The sequence below is a fragment of the Equus quagga genome, chromosome 7 (genome assembly GCF_021613505.1).
Source record: "Equus quagga isolate Etosha38 chromosome 7, UCLA_HA_Equagga_1.0, whole genome shotgun sequence".
NCBI lineage: Eukaryota > Metazoa > Chordata > Mammalia > Perissodactyla > Equidae > Equus > Equus quagga.
The window spans coordinates 126,368,048-126,385,827 of NC_060273.1; the positions used below are offsets into that span (position 1 = coordinate 126,368,048).

At 42.6% G+C, this 17,780-nt stretch overlaps 1 protein-coding gene across 1 annotated transcript in view; it reads left to right on the top strand.

Moving 5' to 3' along the window:
• Nucleotides 1–7,402: 7,402 nt before the first annotated feature.
• The window catches only part of ACOT12 (acyl-CoA thioesterase 12), a 46,983-nt gene continuing 36,605 nt past the window's right edge, over nucleotides 7,403–17,780 (top strand). Inside the window, exon 1 of the mRNA XM_046665711.1 lies at nucleotides 7,403–8,427. Within this exon, the coding sequence (XP_046521667.1) occupies nucleotides 8,301–8,427 (127 nt within the window). The 5' untranslated portion in view covers nucleotides 7,403–8,300. The remainder of the gene's footprint in view (nucleotides 8,428–17,780) is intronic.

Consider the following 17,780-nt stretch of genomic DNA (forward strand, 5'->3'; position numbering starts at 1 on the left):
CGCCCTCCCTGGTCTTCCTGAGCAACGCAGGCCTCAGGCGGCTGGGTGAGGCGGAGCAGGGTGCCTGCCTGTGGGGGTACGTGCGCCCGTGGGCTCCAGGACGTGGTGAGGAGGGCGCTCCTCAGGGCAAGGGTGGCCGAGGAGATGGAAGGCTGGGTACACACAGGGGGACTGATCCAGTAAGGCGATCTATCAAGCGCGAGGTAAGCCAGGTTCCTCACTGTCAGAAAATGGAGTTACAAAGGTGGGGAAGGAGAAACATGAGGAACCCTGCAGTGGTGGTGGGAGCTAGATCAAGCTGAACACGGGGTTGTATAGATGTTGTGTCAATTTCCCAAGGCTGGAATGACAGGTGACAGTGAACTAGCGGGCTTAAACAGCAGACACTGATTCTCAGGGTTCTGGAGGCCAGAAGTCAGGGCGTGGGCAGGGCCACACTCGGTCCAAAGGCTCGGAGGAGAAGCCTTCCCTGCCTCGCTCGTCCAGCGGCTGGGGCCCATGTCTTCCTTAGCTTGCAACCACCTCACTCCAATCTGCCTCCTCCTTTTCTGTGTCTTCTCCTCGGGGGTCTTTGTTATAAGCACACACATGAGTGCATTTAGGGCCCACCCGGATAACCCAGGACAAGCTTCTCCTCTCAGAGCCTTCACCACATTTTTTGCCATATAAGGTAATACTCACATGTTCTGGTCATTAGGACACGGACATATCTTTTTGGGGACTGTCATTTAACCCTCTACAGACAGCTACGCACACACACACACACACACACACACACACACACTTACACTTCCTGGCTCTGTCGACAGTGAGGGCCTGGGAGCAGTGATACTCAAATAGCAACAAGCATGACCAGCACCCAGATCTTGGCTTCAAAACACTGTTTTCCACTAGAAGGAACCCGGCGTCCTGGAAGAAATGCCTGGTTCCGGGGCTGGGGAAGGAAAACGTACAAGATGAGCTAGAACATCTGGCTGCACTGGAAAATGAGGAATCACAAAGAATGAGAGAGATGTCAAAAGGACACAGAAGCCAGCGTGAGGGTGCTCCCTCTGACCCCACTGGGGACCAGGTGAGCATCAAAATTAATAATGATAATCACAGACTATAGCCCACTGACTAAAATAGGAAACCATGAGTCCACACAAATATAAATAAATTAATGAATAAATAAAAAATGTAATGAGGAGTGAGATATTTACATAGCTTCAAAGTACCTCCACACAAAATGCTTACAAATTACAAAGGGGAAACTTTCAGGGGAAAGACCTGGAGACAGCACCTTAATCAAATGAGCAAAATGAACATCATCAACAACGGGACAGACTGAAATTGTGCACCACCCGACAAGATGCACAGAGAAGAATGCAGCATCCGTTCGTGACAGCCCTGCCAAGGATGCATAAACTTCATCTGGTTATAAGGAGACACCAGACAAACCCAAACCGAGGGTCATTCTACAAAATAACTGGCCTGCAACCTTCAAAAGTGGGAAGGTCATAAAAGTCAAAAAAAGACGGAAGACTTGCTCCAGACCGAGGGAGACTAAAGAGAGATGACAACTGGATGTCACACAAGGCGGCCCGGGGCCAACTGGGAAAAGAAAAATGGGGCTGATGATTAGTGGTAAGCATGTATCAATGTCAGCTTCCACATCGCGACAGTGTATTATGGTTAAGAAAGAGAAGGTCCTGTTTACAGGAAACTCACAGGAAGTATGTGGGGATAATAGGTCAGCAGGTTGGCAACTTACTCTCAAATGCTTCAGAGAAAAATAAGTTGGAACTTCCAACTTTTCTGTAAGTTTGTGATTATTTAAACACACACACAAACCAGAGTTGACCTTGAGTCTAGCAGATGGCCCACTGCAGGATGTAATTTGAGGAGCTGCCCACAGCCACCGGCCAGTTTCCATACATGTTTATTGTTCTGTTTCCTCCTCATTAGACGCATATTTGTAGCACTTTCACATATGTTATCTATTAAACTGCAAACTCTACAAAGTCAGGGACTATATCTATTTCACTCACCAGCGTTTATCCAATGCCTAGAACACAACAGGCACTCAATAAATATGCACTGATTGAATGAATGAGTGAGTGAATGAATGAAGGGAGCTTGCACTAGAAGCAGCAGCATGGCCTTTGGAGTTAGGCACATCTGGGTCAACTCCAATCTCTCATTTCTCAACTTTGTAATCCTGAGACCAATAGCCAGTCTATGCGGGTTTGAATCCCGGCCCTACCACTTCCTACCTGCATGGTCTCAGCAAGTTGCTTCAGTCTCCTCATCCATAAAATGGGAATTACAACAGTCCCCAGACTTTGTAGGGCTGAGGGGCACATTATGAGTATTTATTAAATCATCTGGGCTTGAGTTCTCAACTCTAAAAAGGGATTATTACTCGCAGAGCTGTTGGGAGGTTAAAGGACCCTCAATAAATACTATCTATCATGATTACATTTGATAATAATTTCTATTATCCAATTATAATCTTACGAAGTAGGGAAAGCACCCCCCATTTTATGAAAAGAAAGAAACCTAATGAAACACAAATCAGTTGAGGGATCTATTCAAAGTCAATACTAGCAAGAGCAGAGTCCAGCTCAGACACAAACACATCTCTCTGAACCAAAACTGCAGCCCTTTCTCCCGTGTGGCCAATTCCTTTACTGACCTTAAAGCGCCCCTGTTAAACTGAAGACAAGCTTGGGAAAGACTGCAATGGAAGCTCCACCCCCTTGAGGAAAGACACTACAGCAGTGGCTCTTAAACATTAGTATGCAACAGAATCACATGGAAGGTTTGTTAAGACACAGAGTATTGCCCCCACCCCAGAGTTCTGATTCAGTAAGTCTGGAGAGGGCCAAAGAGTTTTGAGAACCACTACCTGAGAGGGAATTAGTTGAAAACCAGCTTAGAAAGTAAGGAAATACTGTGAGCAGGAGACTGGGGAGATTAGGGGGAAGCAGAGGGGCAGAAGGTCAGCTCCAGGGACCAATGCGGGTGGGAGGGTTCTGCCACACGGGATAAAAGCGCCAGATCAGACGTCGGCTCAATCTATGGCTTTGGCAAATCACTGTCTCCGAGATGAAACTGACCAATCTCTCTAAAGCCGGAAATACCACTACACACCCCACACTACGTAGCTAAGTTGAGCAGTCCTATAACTATTTTAAAATTTGAATTTGTAGTTTTAAAACCTCCGAAAAGGAAATCTTCAGCACTCAGATGGTTTCACTGGAAAATTCCAGCAAATGTTTAAAGAACACCATATCTATACAATCTCTCCCAGAATATAGAGGGAACACTTTCTGATTCATTTTATGAAGCTGACACCCAAATCAAAGACAGTAAAACAAAAAAAGAAAAGAAAGAAAACTATAGACCAATATCTCTCAGAATTGTAGATTGTAAAAGTCCTTAACAAAATATTAGCAGACAGAATTCAGCAATACACCATACCAAGTGGGCTTTATTCCAGGGATGCAAGGCTGGTTCAATATTTGAAAACAGTCACTGTGCTCCAGCATATTGACAAGCAATGGTGGTGGCAGCCAGAGGACCCCACTGAGCAGTGCCTGGGATGAAGGTGGGGCCAAGCAAATCTGGGGAAGGGAAACAAAGTGGGCTCTATACACATGGCTTTCGTTCTAACAAAATAAAATGCTACACTTCATACGCATTGGGTGACTCCTGGGTTATACGCCTAATCCTTGTCTGTCTGAGAGCTGGGCCACTGGAAGTGCAGGGACAACCAGGAGAAAGGCTGGTTTGAGGCACCAGGAACTAAATGGGACAGTCCAATCCCCCAAAGTCAGAGGGATCCCAAGTAGGGTCCAGGAACAGAGAAGAGCAAGAGACCCTGGCAAGAAGTTGGACTCAAATATAATAAAGCCCATTCTGGATTTTGGCTCAGGAACTCTGTTTTTAAACTGTGAGTCAAATCCTTACAAATTTGAATCTGAATTTGAAAACACTGATCTGGCACCTTTCATAAGCTATACCAAAGGCGGAGAGAGAGTTTGATAGCTAATAAAGTTCATCTTTGTCTAAAATACTTTGAATTACTAAAACCCTCTGTCTGGGATTCATCTCCTAAAGTGAAAAGGCTCCAGCTGCCTCTGATGTTCAGAATGTGTAAGAATCGTGGCTGCCTGTGCCTTGCTCGCATCCCCTTGGCACCCAGCACTCCAGCATCCAGCACGAGCTGACAGCGTCCTACCATCCTACCATCCTACCGAGGCACGGCTCTGCCTGAGAGCTTGCTCTTGCCCTGCAGTCAGCACAAGTGCCGGGGAGTCAATGCTCCCAGAAGCTGTCCTTAGCCAATGAAGGATGGGAGACAGAGGCTAAAAACCCCAGCTTCCATATCTCTGGAAGGGATAACTCAGGCTGTTCTTCACCGAATTTAATGTGCTTATGACACACCTGGGGATCTTAATAAAATGCAGATTCTGATTCAGCAGGGCTGGCTGGGCCTGAGATTCCGTCTTTCTGACAAGCCCCCAGGTGATGCCGATGCTGCAGGGCCGGGCAGCGCATTTTGACTCCCCTACCAGAGCTCTCTGCAGTTTCCTCCCAGATCAACTGCTTGCTCTCAGATTCTCATTGGAGGGTCTGCTTCTGGGGTTAGCACTTTTTTTCTCTCTCTTCTTACATTTTATGCTCCTTGCTCTCAGTTTTCTCACAGCCTGACCACTACCTTGCAGTGTGACCCAGGGAAAACACTTCATTTCCTCATCTCCAGAAGGAGGGGTCAGACTGTCGGGTCTCCTCCCACTCCAACATTCTAAAGACGTTCTCACTGTTCTTCCTGATCGGCTTTCCTGTTCTTGTGAATGACCTTTCAAAATCAGGCTGGCTTCACAGTCTGCCCATCTTCAAAAGATGTCTCTCAACAGAAATGGAAAATGGAAGCCTTTTCTTCAAACATAATAGCAAAAGTCCTTGACAGATAAAGGATTTAGCAAACATTCACGCATGCAGATGACATTTTCATTGTGCAAGAGAAAAAGAGACCATTCAGACAAACAAGGACAGTAATTTTAGGCAGGGGCTATTAAAACGAAAATCAGTGCGAAACCAAGAAAAGACGTGAAACCATAATCAAAAGATATCTAAATAGGAGATAATACATAGAAGAAAACACAATAGTGAGTTTGTATACTGTGTCTGCTTCTTGATCAAAGATCCCGAGACATACAGATACAAGCTGTCCCCTTCCAGATAACCATTTGGAAAGCTACCTTCTCACACCTACGCTTAAAACATTTTTGAAATTCCTCATGTTTACAAGAAACCAAGTATACTACCATATATTACCTCATAGACATAATATTACCATTACAACTCAGTGTAAATACAAACTTTGTTTTCAATAACTTAATGGTGGCTAAAATATTGTAGGGGAGGAAGACATTTCCTCTTCCCAAAGGTGGGTTCATCTGGCCGGAGAATGAATTCAATTCACATGAGACAGAATAGCAAGAGAAAATTAAACAAAGCTTTATGAGGAACCATGGCCCGGGGGCTTTCTTCCCGAAGGAAGAAAGGGCACCGAAGAAGTGGGGTGCACATAGTGGTTATATACCTCCAAACAGGGTGTTTCACATGTGATTGAAATGTCCCTCCCACAATAGTCACAAGATTGCCCTGTTGGCACAGTGCTTGATGGACACAGCAGGTAATGGTCTGCTATCTCGGTGGGCGTAGCAGGAGGCAAGTCGATTGTCTGGAGCTGGGTGGTCACAGGTGAGCGCAGCAATCAGTTCCTTCCCTAAGGAAAGATGCTTAATCCTTAAAGAAATGCCAACGTTGGGAGGGGGAGGGAAGTCAGTTACAGGAGGTTACCAGACAAGCACAATAAAATGCAGATTTAAGTCCTTGCCTTTGGCATTGATTAAGAGTTTCTAGAGAGAAGGTCATCTCCTTTCTTCTTCCTGGTACAGAGAGGGAGGCACCTTTACAGATAGAGATTTACCTTACAAATGTAAACGTGTCCTAAGGAAGGGCAAGTTCCATTCCCCAGAGCCTCCTTCCCTGTCCTAGTTTATCAAAAGCAATCAGCCTCAAATAATCCTCATGCCAAAGAGACATATCTTGGGGTGGCCAATTCCAGGTCCCCACAATATTAACAAGTGAAATTCATGCATGTAACTGTCACTTATTGCTGTGTAACAATCCCCAAATCACAGTGACATAAACAGGAAGTAGTTATGTCTCACACTCACGTCTGCACATCTGCTGGGGCTCAGCTTCAGGCTGCAAGCCTGCAGGTTGGCTGGGATGGTTATGCAGCATGTGAGCTCCGTCTGGCAGCCAGATGCTGACAGGCAGCTATTCAGGCATACAGCTTCTCAGGGCACAGGTCAGATGTTCCCGGGAACAGGAACACGTGGTGCCTTGAAGGGCTAGGCTTGGAGCTGGTACACTGTTACCTCCCCACATTCCAGTCCAAATCAAGTCACATGGCCAAGTCCAACATCGATAAGTGCCTCCCAGGGAGTTATCATAGATGGAGTTAGTATTTGCTGAACAATCATCTAATCTGCCAAGATGATATTAAGAACTCGAGGCATTTTCCAAAGAAGAGCGCCAAAAGTGATATGAGTAATAGCATGGTCATTGAAACAAGTGTATAGCTACATAAGGGGACCGGCTTGGAGGCACAAGGTTTTAATTTGTTTAAAAAAGTCATTTCTGGGGCCAGCCCAGTGGCGCAGCAGTTAAGTTCACACGTTCTGCTTCAGTGGCCCGGGGTTGGCCAGTTCAGATCCCGGGTGTGGACATGGCACTGCTTGTCAAGCCATGCTGTGGCAGGCATCCCACATACAAAGTAGAGGAAGATGGGCATGGATGTTAGCTCAGGGTCAGTCTTCCTCAGCAAAAAGAGGAGGATTGGCAGCAGATGTTAGCTCAGGGCTAATCTTCCTCAAAAAAAAAAAAATGTCATTTTCAGCTTTTTATAAAAGTCAAACATCATAATGGCTAACTGAATGCATCCAAGTCTTATTTATGCTTACACGGGACAGAAACCTACCCACAGAAGATCCTGAAACTTATCCAGTCCATGTTTCCTTAGTTCCTCTGTTTCATAAAAAATCTTTAAAAGGAGAAGCAAAATTACCCGAGTCTCCATTCTGATGTCTCCAGGCTGGGGCTTGGTGGGCCACCTGCGGAGGGGTGAAGACACACCCCGATGTGTTGGAGGCCATCAGGTCTCGGACAGTCAGGAACCCTGAGTTCAACTCGTGATCTATCACCTCTGCTCCCGTGATGTCAGCTGCACGCCTGGCACACTGCTCCACCTCTCGGGGCTTCCATTTCTTCACCCATCAGTGCGCCCCCAGGTGCAGCCAGCCCTACAAATAAGACATCTCTGCATCTATCAGATGCTGGAGGTTTTCTGGTGTCCCCTTTCCCTTAATGAGAACTGCTTTGTAAAGTTGTCGATTTCAGCCCTAGAAAAATGTAGCAACTTTCATGCGCTAAAGGCTGAGAATGAAAACTCTCATTGAATGCTCGAGATTCTGTCTGCCATCAAGAAGAGATTCTCTGGGATTTGCCTAGATCATTCATAATCAGGTGGCAGTTTCTAACCTTAAATTCTCTAGATTAAAACCAAAAGGTTGCCTTCCCTTGTTGGGTGACCCTCATGCGTCTGCAAACATCAGCACTTTTTCTTTTCTTTTTTTTTTTTTTTCTGGTTTGTTTGGCAGTGAGGGTAATTTCGTAACAAAATGATCATTAACAGAGAGTTCTCTGGAGCCATTATTATGTCCTAGGAATCTGAAGGTGGATTTTGAACGAGGGGTCCGAGGAGTGAGCGCTCACTCTACCTGGCAGTCAACAGCCAAAAGAAGACTGAAATCAACTTCTAAAGCAAAACGTCTACATTCTCTGGACAGCATTTAATCGATTCTTAACTCCCCACGGCCCGTCCAGTTCTTCAGCCGGCTGATAACCCCACTATTTATTTACGCAGCAAACACCTGTCTCACCGTAGCTGGCACACGCGGTGAGCCTCGTCCTCCATCTCCTCGAAGCCTCTGCACGCTCCCCCGAGATAAGGACCGCGGTCCCCCTTCGCGGGGGAGACGCCGGGCTGTCCCCAGCTTCGCTTGCCTCGGTCGCCCCAGGTTTGCTTCTCCTGAGACGGAAGAGCCCCCTCTCGCCCTCCTGGCGATCTTCCGGCCCCTGAGTCCCCGCTGCCCGGAGTCGGCGGCACCCCGAGGGGCTGCGGACGCGGTGCCCTTCGGAGCGGGGCGTCGGGCGGCCGGGCTCGCTCCGGGGCGCGCATGGAGCGGCAGGCGCCCGGCGAGGTGCGCATGAGCCGGGCCGTGGGGCCCGCGCACGCCAACGCCCGCGGCGAGCTGGGCGCCGCGCAGCTGCTCCGCTGGATCGACGCCGCCGCCTGTCTGGCCGGTAGGGCGCGGGGGGCCGGGGAGGGCGCGGGAAGGCTGGATGGGGAGCGCTGGGGCGGCAGGGCCGGCGTCCGGAAGCGGGGGCCTGGATGGCGGGGGTGTCTGGGAACTGGGAGGCGGGCAGGGATGCGGGGAGGCGGGATGGGACATGGGAGGATCCGGGGTGACCCACCCAGTGAGGAAGCCGATGTCTGGCGCGCCAGCTCGCGCCACTCCAGGAGCGGGGATGGCGAGGAGACAGAAGGGAGAAGGGGAGGATGTTTACAGAGTGGTGAGCTCTGTACAGCCAGGGACCGTGATGCCTGAGACAGTCCATCCAACGCGGGGAACACCCCAGACCTCGCACGTTCCTCAAAGGTTTTAGTCTTAGGACTCTTCTACCGCAGTATGTAAATGAAGACCCCAGAGAACTTTTGTGTCTGTGGGTTACTTTTCTCCCTATGTACCAAATTTTTAAACATTTATTCAGTTAAAGAGAACAAGAATAAACCCATTACAGATTTCTATTGAAGGCCATATTTTTAACAAAAAAGTACTTAGAAGAGTGGTATTGGTTTACATTTCTGCAGATCTCTTTAATGCCTGATTTAATAGATCACTCGCTTCTCGTCTCTGCTTCCGCGTTCAGCCTGCTGCCTGTCGCGCTCTGTGGTCTCTGCTCAGGACCTTTGCACCTGCTTTTCTTTTTGCCTTTGTGCTCTTGGCCCTTTCCAAGCCTTACTTCTCAGCGCAAATACCGTTTCCTCAGAGAAGTCTTTCATGACCACCTGTTGGCGTTTGCACCCATTCATCGCTTTTATCACAATGCCCTTTCTACTTCCTTCAGACCGCTTAGCACAATCTGTAATTATTTTGTGTATTAATCTGTTCACCTTTTTATTTCCTGCCTGGCCAATTAGCATGTAAGCTAAAACTAGTTCTCTCGTGCTTAATAAGCACTAAATAAAAAGCTTTTGATTCTATGGATGGGTAGATGGATGATGGGTAGGCCAGAAGTAGGAATCTCGTTTCTAGAGTGAACCAGGCACTTAATGGAGTTGGCAAATTTACATTTTAAAGGACGTTAGGATACAATATTAGGGCTGGAAGGAGCTTAAGATTGTGTCTCCCAGGTCTCTTATTTTGCAGAGGACAAACGTAGAGCTCGGAGGGTTTCACTGCTTCTCAGTGAGCATTAACAGTTTCTGGTCCTCTGTGTGTTAACCACCTGCAAAATCCAGTCAGCTATCTGATGCCAGTCTGTTTGTTGATAGGTCTGGTTTCTGTCTTAACAGTTTTTATCAGGATTTGATGTTGGTTATGATAACATAATAATAGAAACATGAATATAAAATTAATCCACGTGGAAGAGAAACAAAGATAGGAATCACTGAGGTTGCTAATAATAATAATCATGCCTATTGCCAAGGCAACTGAATACATCATGTGAATATTGAAGTGACTTTTAAAGTTACCTCACTTGGTGCCTCTGTCCTGTCATGGAGAAACAATTGCCCTCCTGAAATTCTCATAAAAATTTCTATGGTTTTACATCTTTGGAACTCAGTCCGTAGGATGATTCACTTGATAGCCACTTACTCTGGACCTTAATAATTACATTACTAACAGCACAATATTAAAGAAACCTTTATGATGAAGTTGGTTTGGAAACCTGGATGCTGCCTGATTTAAACTCTCCATGGTGAGAAAAGGCATCACCTAAGCGAGGGACATTATTTAGCCAAGGTGTAACTAAATCTGACACGGAGAAATGGCATTTTCCCAACCAGAGTCCCTTATTGACCAGCACTTCTGTAACACTACATTAACATGGTAAATAATGATCATAGTCATGGCCCCAAGGCACTGCCATGACCCCCAGGCACTGCTGGATTCCAAAATGTCTTCTCAATATTTAAAGAAAGATTAATATGTTCACTATCATTTTGGCATTAAACCTCATTTCTGTCAGTAGCCCATTATTCTTCTAGATCCTTAACCCTAGAGGCTTGACACCATCTCTGAGTTGTTCTCCCCCCTCTATTTCCATTTCTTGTTTTGAAATATCCCAGATTCACATTTCCCTCTCTATTTCATTTGTGAATCTTTTCCAGAGTTCACTCTCTCAGAAATGGCACCCAATCCATCCAGCTGTCTGGGAGTCATCCAGGAAAACTCTCTCTACTTTGCTTCCCCCTCCACATATTCAATCCATGAACCAAGTCCTATCAATGTTACATTAAAGGAATTTCTCAAACCCAACCACTTTGCTGTGCCTCCACTGCCACCACCTAGCTCAGGCTACCATCATCTTTCACGTGGACTTCAGCAGTGGTTTCTAAACTGGTCATCTCCATTTATTCTAGTCTCCTCTCCACACTGCATCTACAGTACTTTTTGAAGGTACTAATCTCATCATGTCACATGTTCTGTTCATCTTCCCCCATTGTCTTCCTTATCAAGGCCTATAAGGGTTCCTCTTCTGGCACAGTATCTCCTATCAGAAGTGGCTAAACTATTGCGAGTTTGTCTTCATCAAGACAGCACCCAAGGAGAGCAGATAGGGCAGAGCCAGAAGCCCCTGGGATTGTGCAGGCAAAAGAAAGCACCCCTCCTCCAGCCCAGTGCTCCAGCTCAGCCGGTCGGCCAGAGCACTGGTGCATACAATAGAAAAGTAGCAGCTGTGAGGAAGCAAGCTGCAGATCATGGCAGGCTCAGAATACACAGCTCCTGACCCCCACCCTGCGGCGGGAGGTGGAAGCTTCAACCAAATACTATCACTGTGTGGAGGCACAAATCCACGCCATCAAACAGTGTGAAAAAATATATTAATACTCCAGACCAGAAGGAAACTGTCAAGCACCCAGAAATCAATCCTGAAGGCACAGAAATTTATACTCTAAATGACAGAGAATTCAAAATAGGTATCATAAAACAACTCGGTGAGTTATAAGGAAATACACATAGTTCAATGGAATCAGGAACTTCTTCACAGAAGAGGTTGAAACGATAAAGAAAAACCAATAGGAAATGTTGGAGATGAAAAACACAATGAATGAGATAAAGAAAAATCTGGAATCCCTGAATAACAGAGCTGATATTATGGAGGACAGAGTTAGTATCGTGGAGGACACAAAATATAGAAATCCTTCAAATGGAGGAGGAGAGAGAACTAAGATTAAAAAGAAATGAAGAAATTCTCTGAGAAATATCTGACCTAATTAGGAAATGCAACATAAGGATTATAGATATTCAAGAGGGAGATGAGAAGGAGAATGGAGCAGAAAGTTTGTTCAAAGAAATAATAGCTGAGAACTTCCCAAACCTGGGGAAAGAACTGGAAATACAAATGGAAGAACTCCTAACTATATCAATGTTAAAAGATCTTCTCCAAGGTGTATTGTAGTAAAGCTGGCAAAAGCTAATGGTGAAGAAACAACATTGAGAGCAGCAAGGCAGAAGAAAATAACTTACAAAGGAACCCCTATCTGGCTTCAGCAGATTTCTCAGTGGAAACATTACAGGCTAGGAGAGAGGGGAATGATATATTCAAAATTATGAAAGACAAATCTTTCAGCAAAGAATACTCTATCCAGCAAAAATATCCTTCAGATATGATAGAGAAATAAAAACTTTCCCAGATAAACAAAAGCTAAGGGAGTTCATTTCCACAAGACCCTCCCTAAAAGAAATGCTCAAGAAGGCTGTCATACCTGAAAAAAAAGGGAGGTTACAAAGTCTTGAGCAAAGAGATAAATAGGTAGGCAAAATCAGAAAACTACAGCTCTCTGTCCGAACAAATTAGCATAAACTTAATTATAACACTAAAGATAAAGGGAAGGAAAATATCAAAAATAAATATAATCTCATCATTTTAACCACAAACTCACAACACAAGATGGAATAAGTTGTGACAATAATAACTTGGAAAGTGGTGGAATTGGCTTGGTCTAAGGAAATAAGAGGCTATCAGAAAGTGGACTATCACATCTATGAATTTTTTATACAAACCTTATGGTAACCACTAAACAGATAATCAGAACAGAGACATAAATGATAAATAAAGAGAAAACTAAGAAAACCATCATAGAGAACTACCAAACTGAATTGGTAGTCTGAAATACACAGGACAAGAAACAAGGGAAAGGAAGAATAACCAGAAAACAAGCAATAAAATGGCAGCAGTAAGCCCTCGTTTATCAATAATCACTCTAAATGTAAGTGGAGTGAATTCTCCAATCAAAAGACACAGAGTGGTGGAATGGATTAAAAAATAAGACCCAACAATATGCTGCCTCCAGGAACACATCTCAGATATAAAGACAAACGCAGGCTTAGAGTGAAGGGATGGAAGACAAAACTCCAAGCCACTGACAAACAAAAGAAAGCAGGTATTGCCATACTTATATCAGACAGAGTAGATTTCAAGACAAAACAGGCAATGAGAGACAAAGAGGGGCAGTATATAATGATCAAAGGGACACTCCACCAAGAAGACATAACACTTATAAATATATATGCACCTAACACAGGAGCACAAAGTACATAAAGCAATTGTTAACAAACCTAAAAGGAGATATTAACAACAACACAATAATAGTAAGGGACCTTAACACCCCACTTAGATCAATGGCTAGATCATCCAGATAGAAAGTCAACAAGGAAATAGTGGATTTAAATGAAAACCTGGACCAGATGGACTTAATAGATATATATAGAACACTCCATCCAGAAACAGCAGAAAATACATTCTTCTCATGTACACATGGGACATTCTTGAGGATAGACCATACGTTGGGAAACAAGGCAAGCCTCAATAAATTTAAGAAGATTGAAATCTTATCAAGCACCTTTTCCTATCGTAGTGCTATCAAGCTAGAAATCAACTAAAAGAAAAAAGCTGAGAAAGTGACAAATATGTGGAGACTAAACAACATGCCACTAAACAACCAATAGGTCATTGAATAAATTAAAGGAGAAATCAAAAAATATCTGGAGACAAATGAAAATACACCATACCAACTCATATGGGATGCAGCAAAAGTGGTCCTAAGAGGGAAATTCATAGCAATACAGGTTCACCTTAACAAACACAAAAATCTCAAACAAGCAATCTTAAACTACACCTAACAGAATTAGAAAAAGGAGAATAAACAAAGCCCAAAGTCAGCGAAGGAGGGATATAATAAAAGAGCAGAAATAAATGAAATTGAAACAAACAAACAAAAACAGTAGAAAGGATCAAGGAAACAAAGAACTGGTTCTTTAAGAAGATAAACAAAATTGACAAGCCATTAGCCAGACTCACTAAGAAAAAAAAGAGAGAAGGCTCAAATAAAGTTAGAGACGAAAGAGGAGAAATTACAACAGATACCACAGAAATACAAAGGATTATAAGAGAGTAGCATGAAAATCTATATGCCAACAAATTGGACAATCTAGAAGAAATAGATAAATTCTTAGACTCATACAACCTCCCAAAACTGAATCAAGAAGAAATAGAGAATCTGAATAGAACAATCACAAGTAAACAGATTGAAACAGTAATCAAAAACCTCCCAAAAGATAAAAATCCAGGACCAGATGGATTCTCTGGAGAGTTATACAAAACATTCAAAGAAGATTTAATATGTATCCTTCTGAAACTATTCCAAAATATTGAGGAATGTGGAATACTTCCTAACATTCTATGAGGCTACCATTACCCTGATACAAAAGCTAGACAAGGACAACACAAAGAAGTAAAATTACAAGCCACTATCACTGACTAACATAGATACAAAAGTCCTCAAGAAAATATTGGCAAACTGTGTACAGCAATATGTTAAAAGATCATACACTATGATCAAGTGGGATTTATACTGGGTTCACAGGGATGGTTCAACATCCACAAATCAATCAATGTGATACACCACATTAACAAAATGAGGAATAAAAACACATGATCATCTCAGTAGATGCAGAGAAAGCATTTGACAAGATCCAATATCCATTTATGATAAAAACTCTCAATAAAATGGGTATAGAAGGAAAGTACCTCAACATAACAAAAGCCATGTATAACAAACCCACAGCCAACATTATACTCAATGGGGAAAAACTGAAATCCATCCCTCTGAAAACAGGAACAAGACAAGGGTGCCCACTCTCACCACTCCTATTCAACATAGTACTGGAGGTTTTGGCCAAAACAATTAGGCAAGAAAAAGAAATAAAAGGAGTCCAAATAGGCAATGAAGAAGTGAAACTCTTGCTATTTGCAGATGACATGATTTTATATAAGAAAACTGTAAAGAATCCATTGGAAAGCTATTAGAAATAATCAACAACTACAGAAAAGTAGCAGGGTACAAAATCAACTTACAAAAATCAGTTTAATTTCTATACTCTAATAACGAACTAACAGAGAACTCAAGAATACAATCCCATTTACAATCGCAACAAAAAGAATAAAATATCTAGGAATAAATTTAATGGAGGAGATGAAAGACCTAAACAATGAAAACTATAAGACATTATTGAAAGAAATCAATGATGACATAAAGAAAAGGAAAGATATTCCAGTCACATGGATTGGGAGAATAAATATAGTTAAAATGTCCATACCATCTAAAGCAATATCCAGATTCAATGCAATCCCAATCAGAATCCCAATGACATTCTTCATGAAAATATAACAAAGAATCCTAAAATTCATATGGGACAACAAAAGACCCCAAATAGCTAAAGCATGCCTAAGGAAAAAGAACAAAGCTGGTGGCATCACAATCCCTGACTTCAAAATATACTACAAAGCTATAATAATCAAAACAGCACGGTGCTGGTGCAAAAACAGACCCACAGATCAATGGAACAGAATTGAAAGCCCAGAAATAAAACCACACATCTATGGACAGCTAATCTTCAACAAAGGAGCTAAGAACATACAATGGAGAAATGACAATCTCTTCAGTAAACGGTGTTGGGAAAAGTAGACAGCCACATACAAAAGAATGAGAGTAGACCATTGTCTTTTGCCATACACAAAAATTAATTCAAAATAGATCAAAGACTTGAAAGTAAGACCTGAAACCATACAACTCCTAGAAGAAAATATAGTCTGTACACTCTTTGACATCAGTCTTAGAAGGATCTTTTTGAATACCATGTCTACTAGGGCAAGGGAAACAAAAGAAAAAATAAACAAGTGGGACTTCATCAGAGCTTCTGCAAGGCAAAGGAAACCAGGAACAAAATGAAAAGACAACCCACCAACTGGAAGAAAATATTTACAAATCATATATCCAACAAGCAGTTAAGCTCCAAAATATATAAACAACTCACACAACTGAACAACAACAAAAAAACAACAACAACCTGATGAAAAAATGGGCAAAGGATATGAGCAGACATTTTTCCAAAGAATATATACAGATGGCCAATAGGCATGAAAAGATGTTCAACATCACTAGTCATCAGGGAAATGCAAATTAGAACTACACTAACTATCACGTTACACCTATTAGAATTGCTATAATCACCAGAACAAAAAATAACAGATGTTGGAGAGGATGTGCAGAAAAGGGAACCCTCATACGCTGCTGGTGGGAATGCAAACTGATACAGCCACTATGTAAAACAGTGTGGAGACTTCTCAAAAAAATTAAAAATAGAAATACCATATGACCCAGCTATCCCACTACTGGTTATTTATCCAAAGAATTTGAAATCAACAATTCAAAGAGACTTATGCACCCCTAGGTTCATTGCAGCTTTATTCACTATAGTCAAGAAATGGAAGCAACCCAAGTGCCCATCGACTGATGAATGGATAAAGAAGATTGATTGGATAAAGAAGATGTGGTATATATGTACAATGGAATACTACTCATTCATAAAAAAAGACAAAATCGTCCCATTCAAAACAATATGGATGGACTTTGAGGGTATTATGTTAAGCAAAATAAGCCAGACAGAGAAAGACGAACATTGTATGATTTCACTCATGTATGGAAAATAAACTAACACATGGACAAAGAGAACAGTTTAGTGGTTACTAGTGGGGAAAAGGGTTGGGGGGTGGGCACAAGGCATGAAAGGGCTCATTTATATGGTGACTGACAAATAATAACGTACAACCGAAATTTCACATTATAAACTGTTATGACTTCAGTAAAAAAAAAGAGTAAACATAAAGATGGATCGATAAAAATGATCCAATCTGAAGAACAGACGGGGAAAAGGAATTTTAAAAGTGAACAAAGTATCAGAGATTTGTGGGAAAAAAAGTCAAAAGGTATAACACACATGTAATTGGAGTTTCAAAGGAGATGAGAAAAACCAAATATTTGAAGAAATAATGGCTGAAATTTTCCTAAATATGGTGAAAGACAAAAATTTACAGGTTCAAGAAGACATTGAACACCAAGCAAGCTTAATACAAAGAAAACCACAGCTAGATACATCATAGTCAAATTATGGTGAAAACAAAATCTTGAAATCAGGCAGAGAAAAACACTATGCTATATATAGGAGATCGATGATTAGAATTACCACTGACCTCATTGGAAACAATGGAGTCCAGAAGATAGTGGAACAATATCTTTAATAATAATAGTAAATATAAAATCGTCAACCAAGAGCTTCAAGGTGCTGTGCATAGTCCATTCTCAGCCTTCCCTTCAGCCTTATCTTACCCATTCTCCTTCTTGCTTTCTGAATTTTAGCCACAAAGACATTCATCAGGAGCTTTGTAGTCATTGTTCCTTCTGTTCAGCATGCTCTCCTTTCTTCTGCTCCCCCTCCCAACACATGCATTTTACTTCCACTCATCCTTCAGATCTCAGCTCGAGTATCCCCTCTATGTGGAAGCCTTCCCTGACATCCCACCTAGGTCTGGTTCCTCAGTTACAGACTCTCGTAAAATCCATGTTTTCTTCATAGTGCTTAACTCATTTTGTTATTATGTATTCATTTAATTAATCCCTCCACTAGACTCCATAAGAACAGGGATCGTGGCTGTTATATATTTCCAGCACATTATGCAGAGGCTGGCATAGCACAGCTACTCAGTCAGTATTGGTTAAAGGAATGAATGAATGAATGGAAGTTCCACCATTTTTATCAACCATCATCTCATATCTGGATTACAACAACTTGGCTAGTCTGCGACTCTTCCTCAGCTTCTCTCAGCTTCCCCAGGAAATCAGAAATAGCTTTAGGGTTTCTCCACTTTTGTTGGCATCGTATGAAGGACAATCGAAATCAAGAACCAAAACAAGCTGGTCCTGTTGAATTCATGCCTAACATGCTTGTAAAAAGAAAACAATCACATATACTCACCTGTAAAAATGTGACCCTATGTTGGTTCCCATATTTTTATTTTTTCTTTTTAAT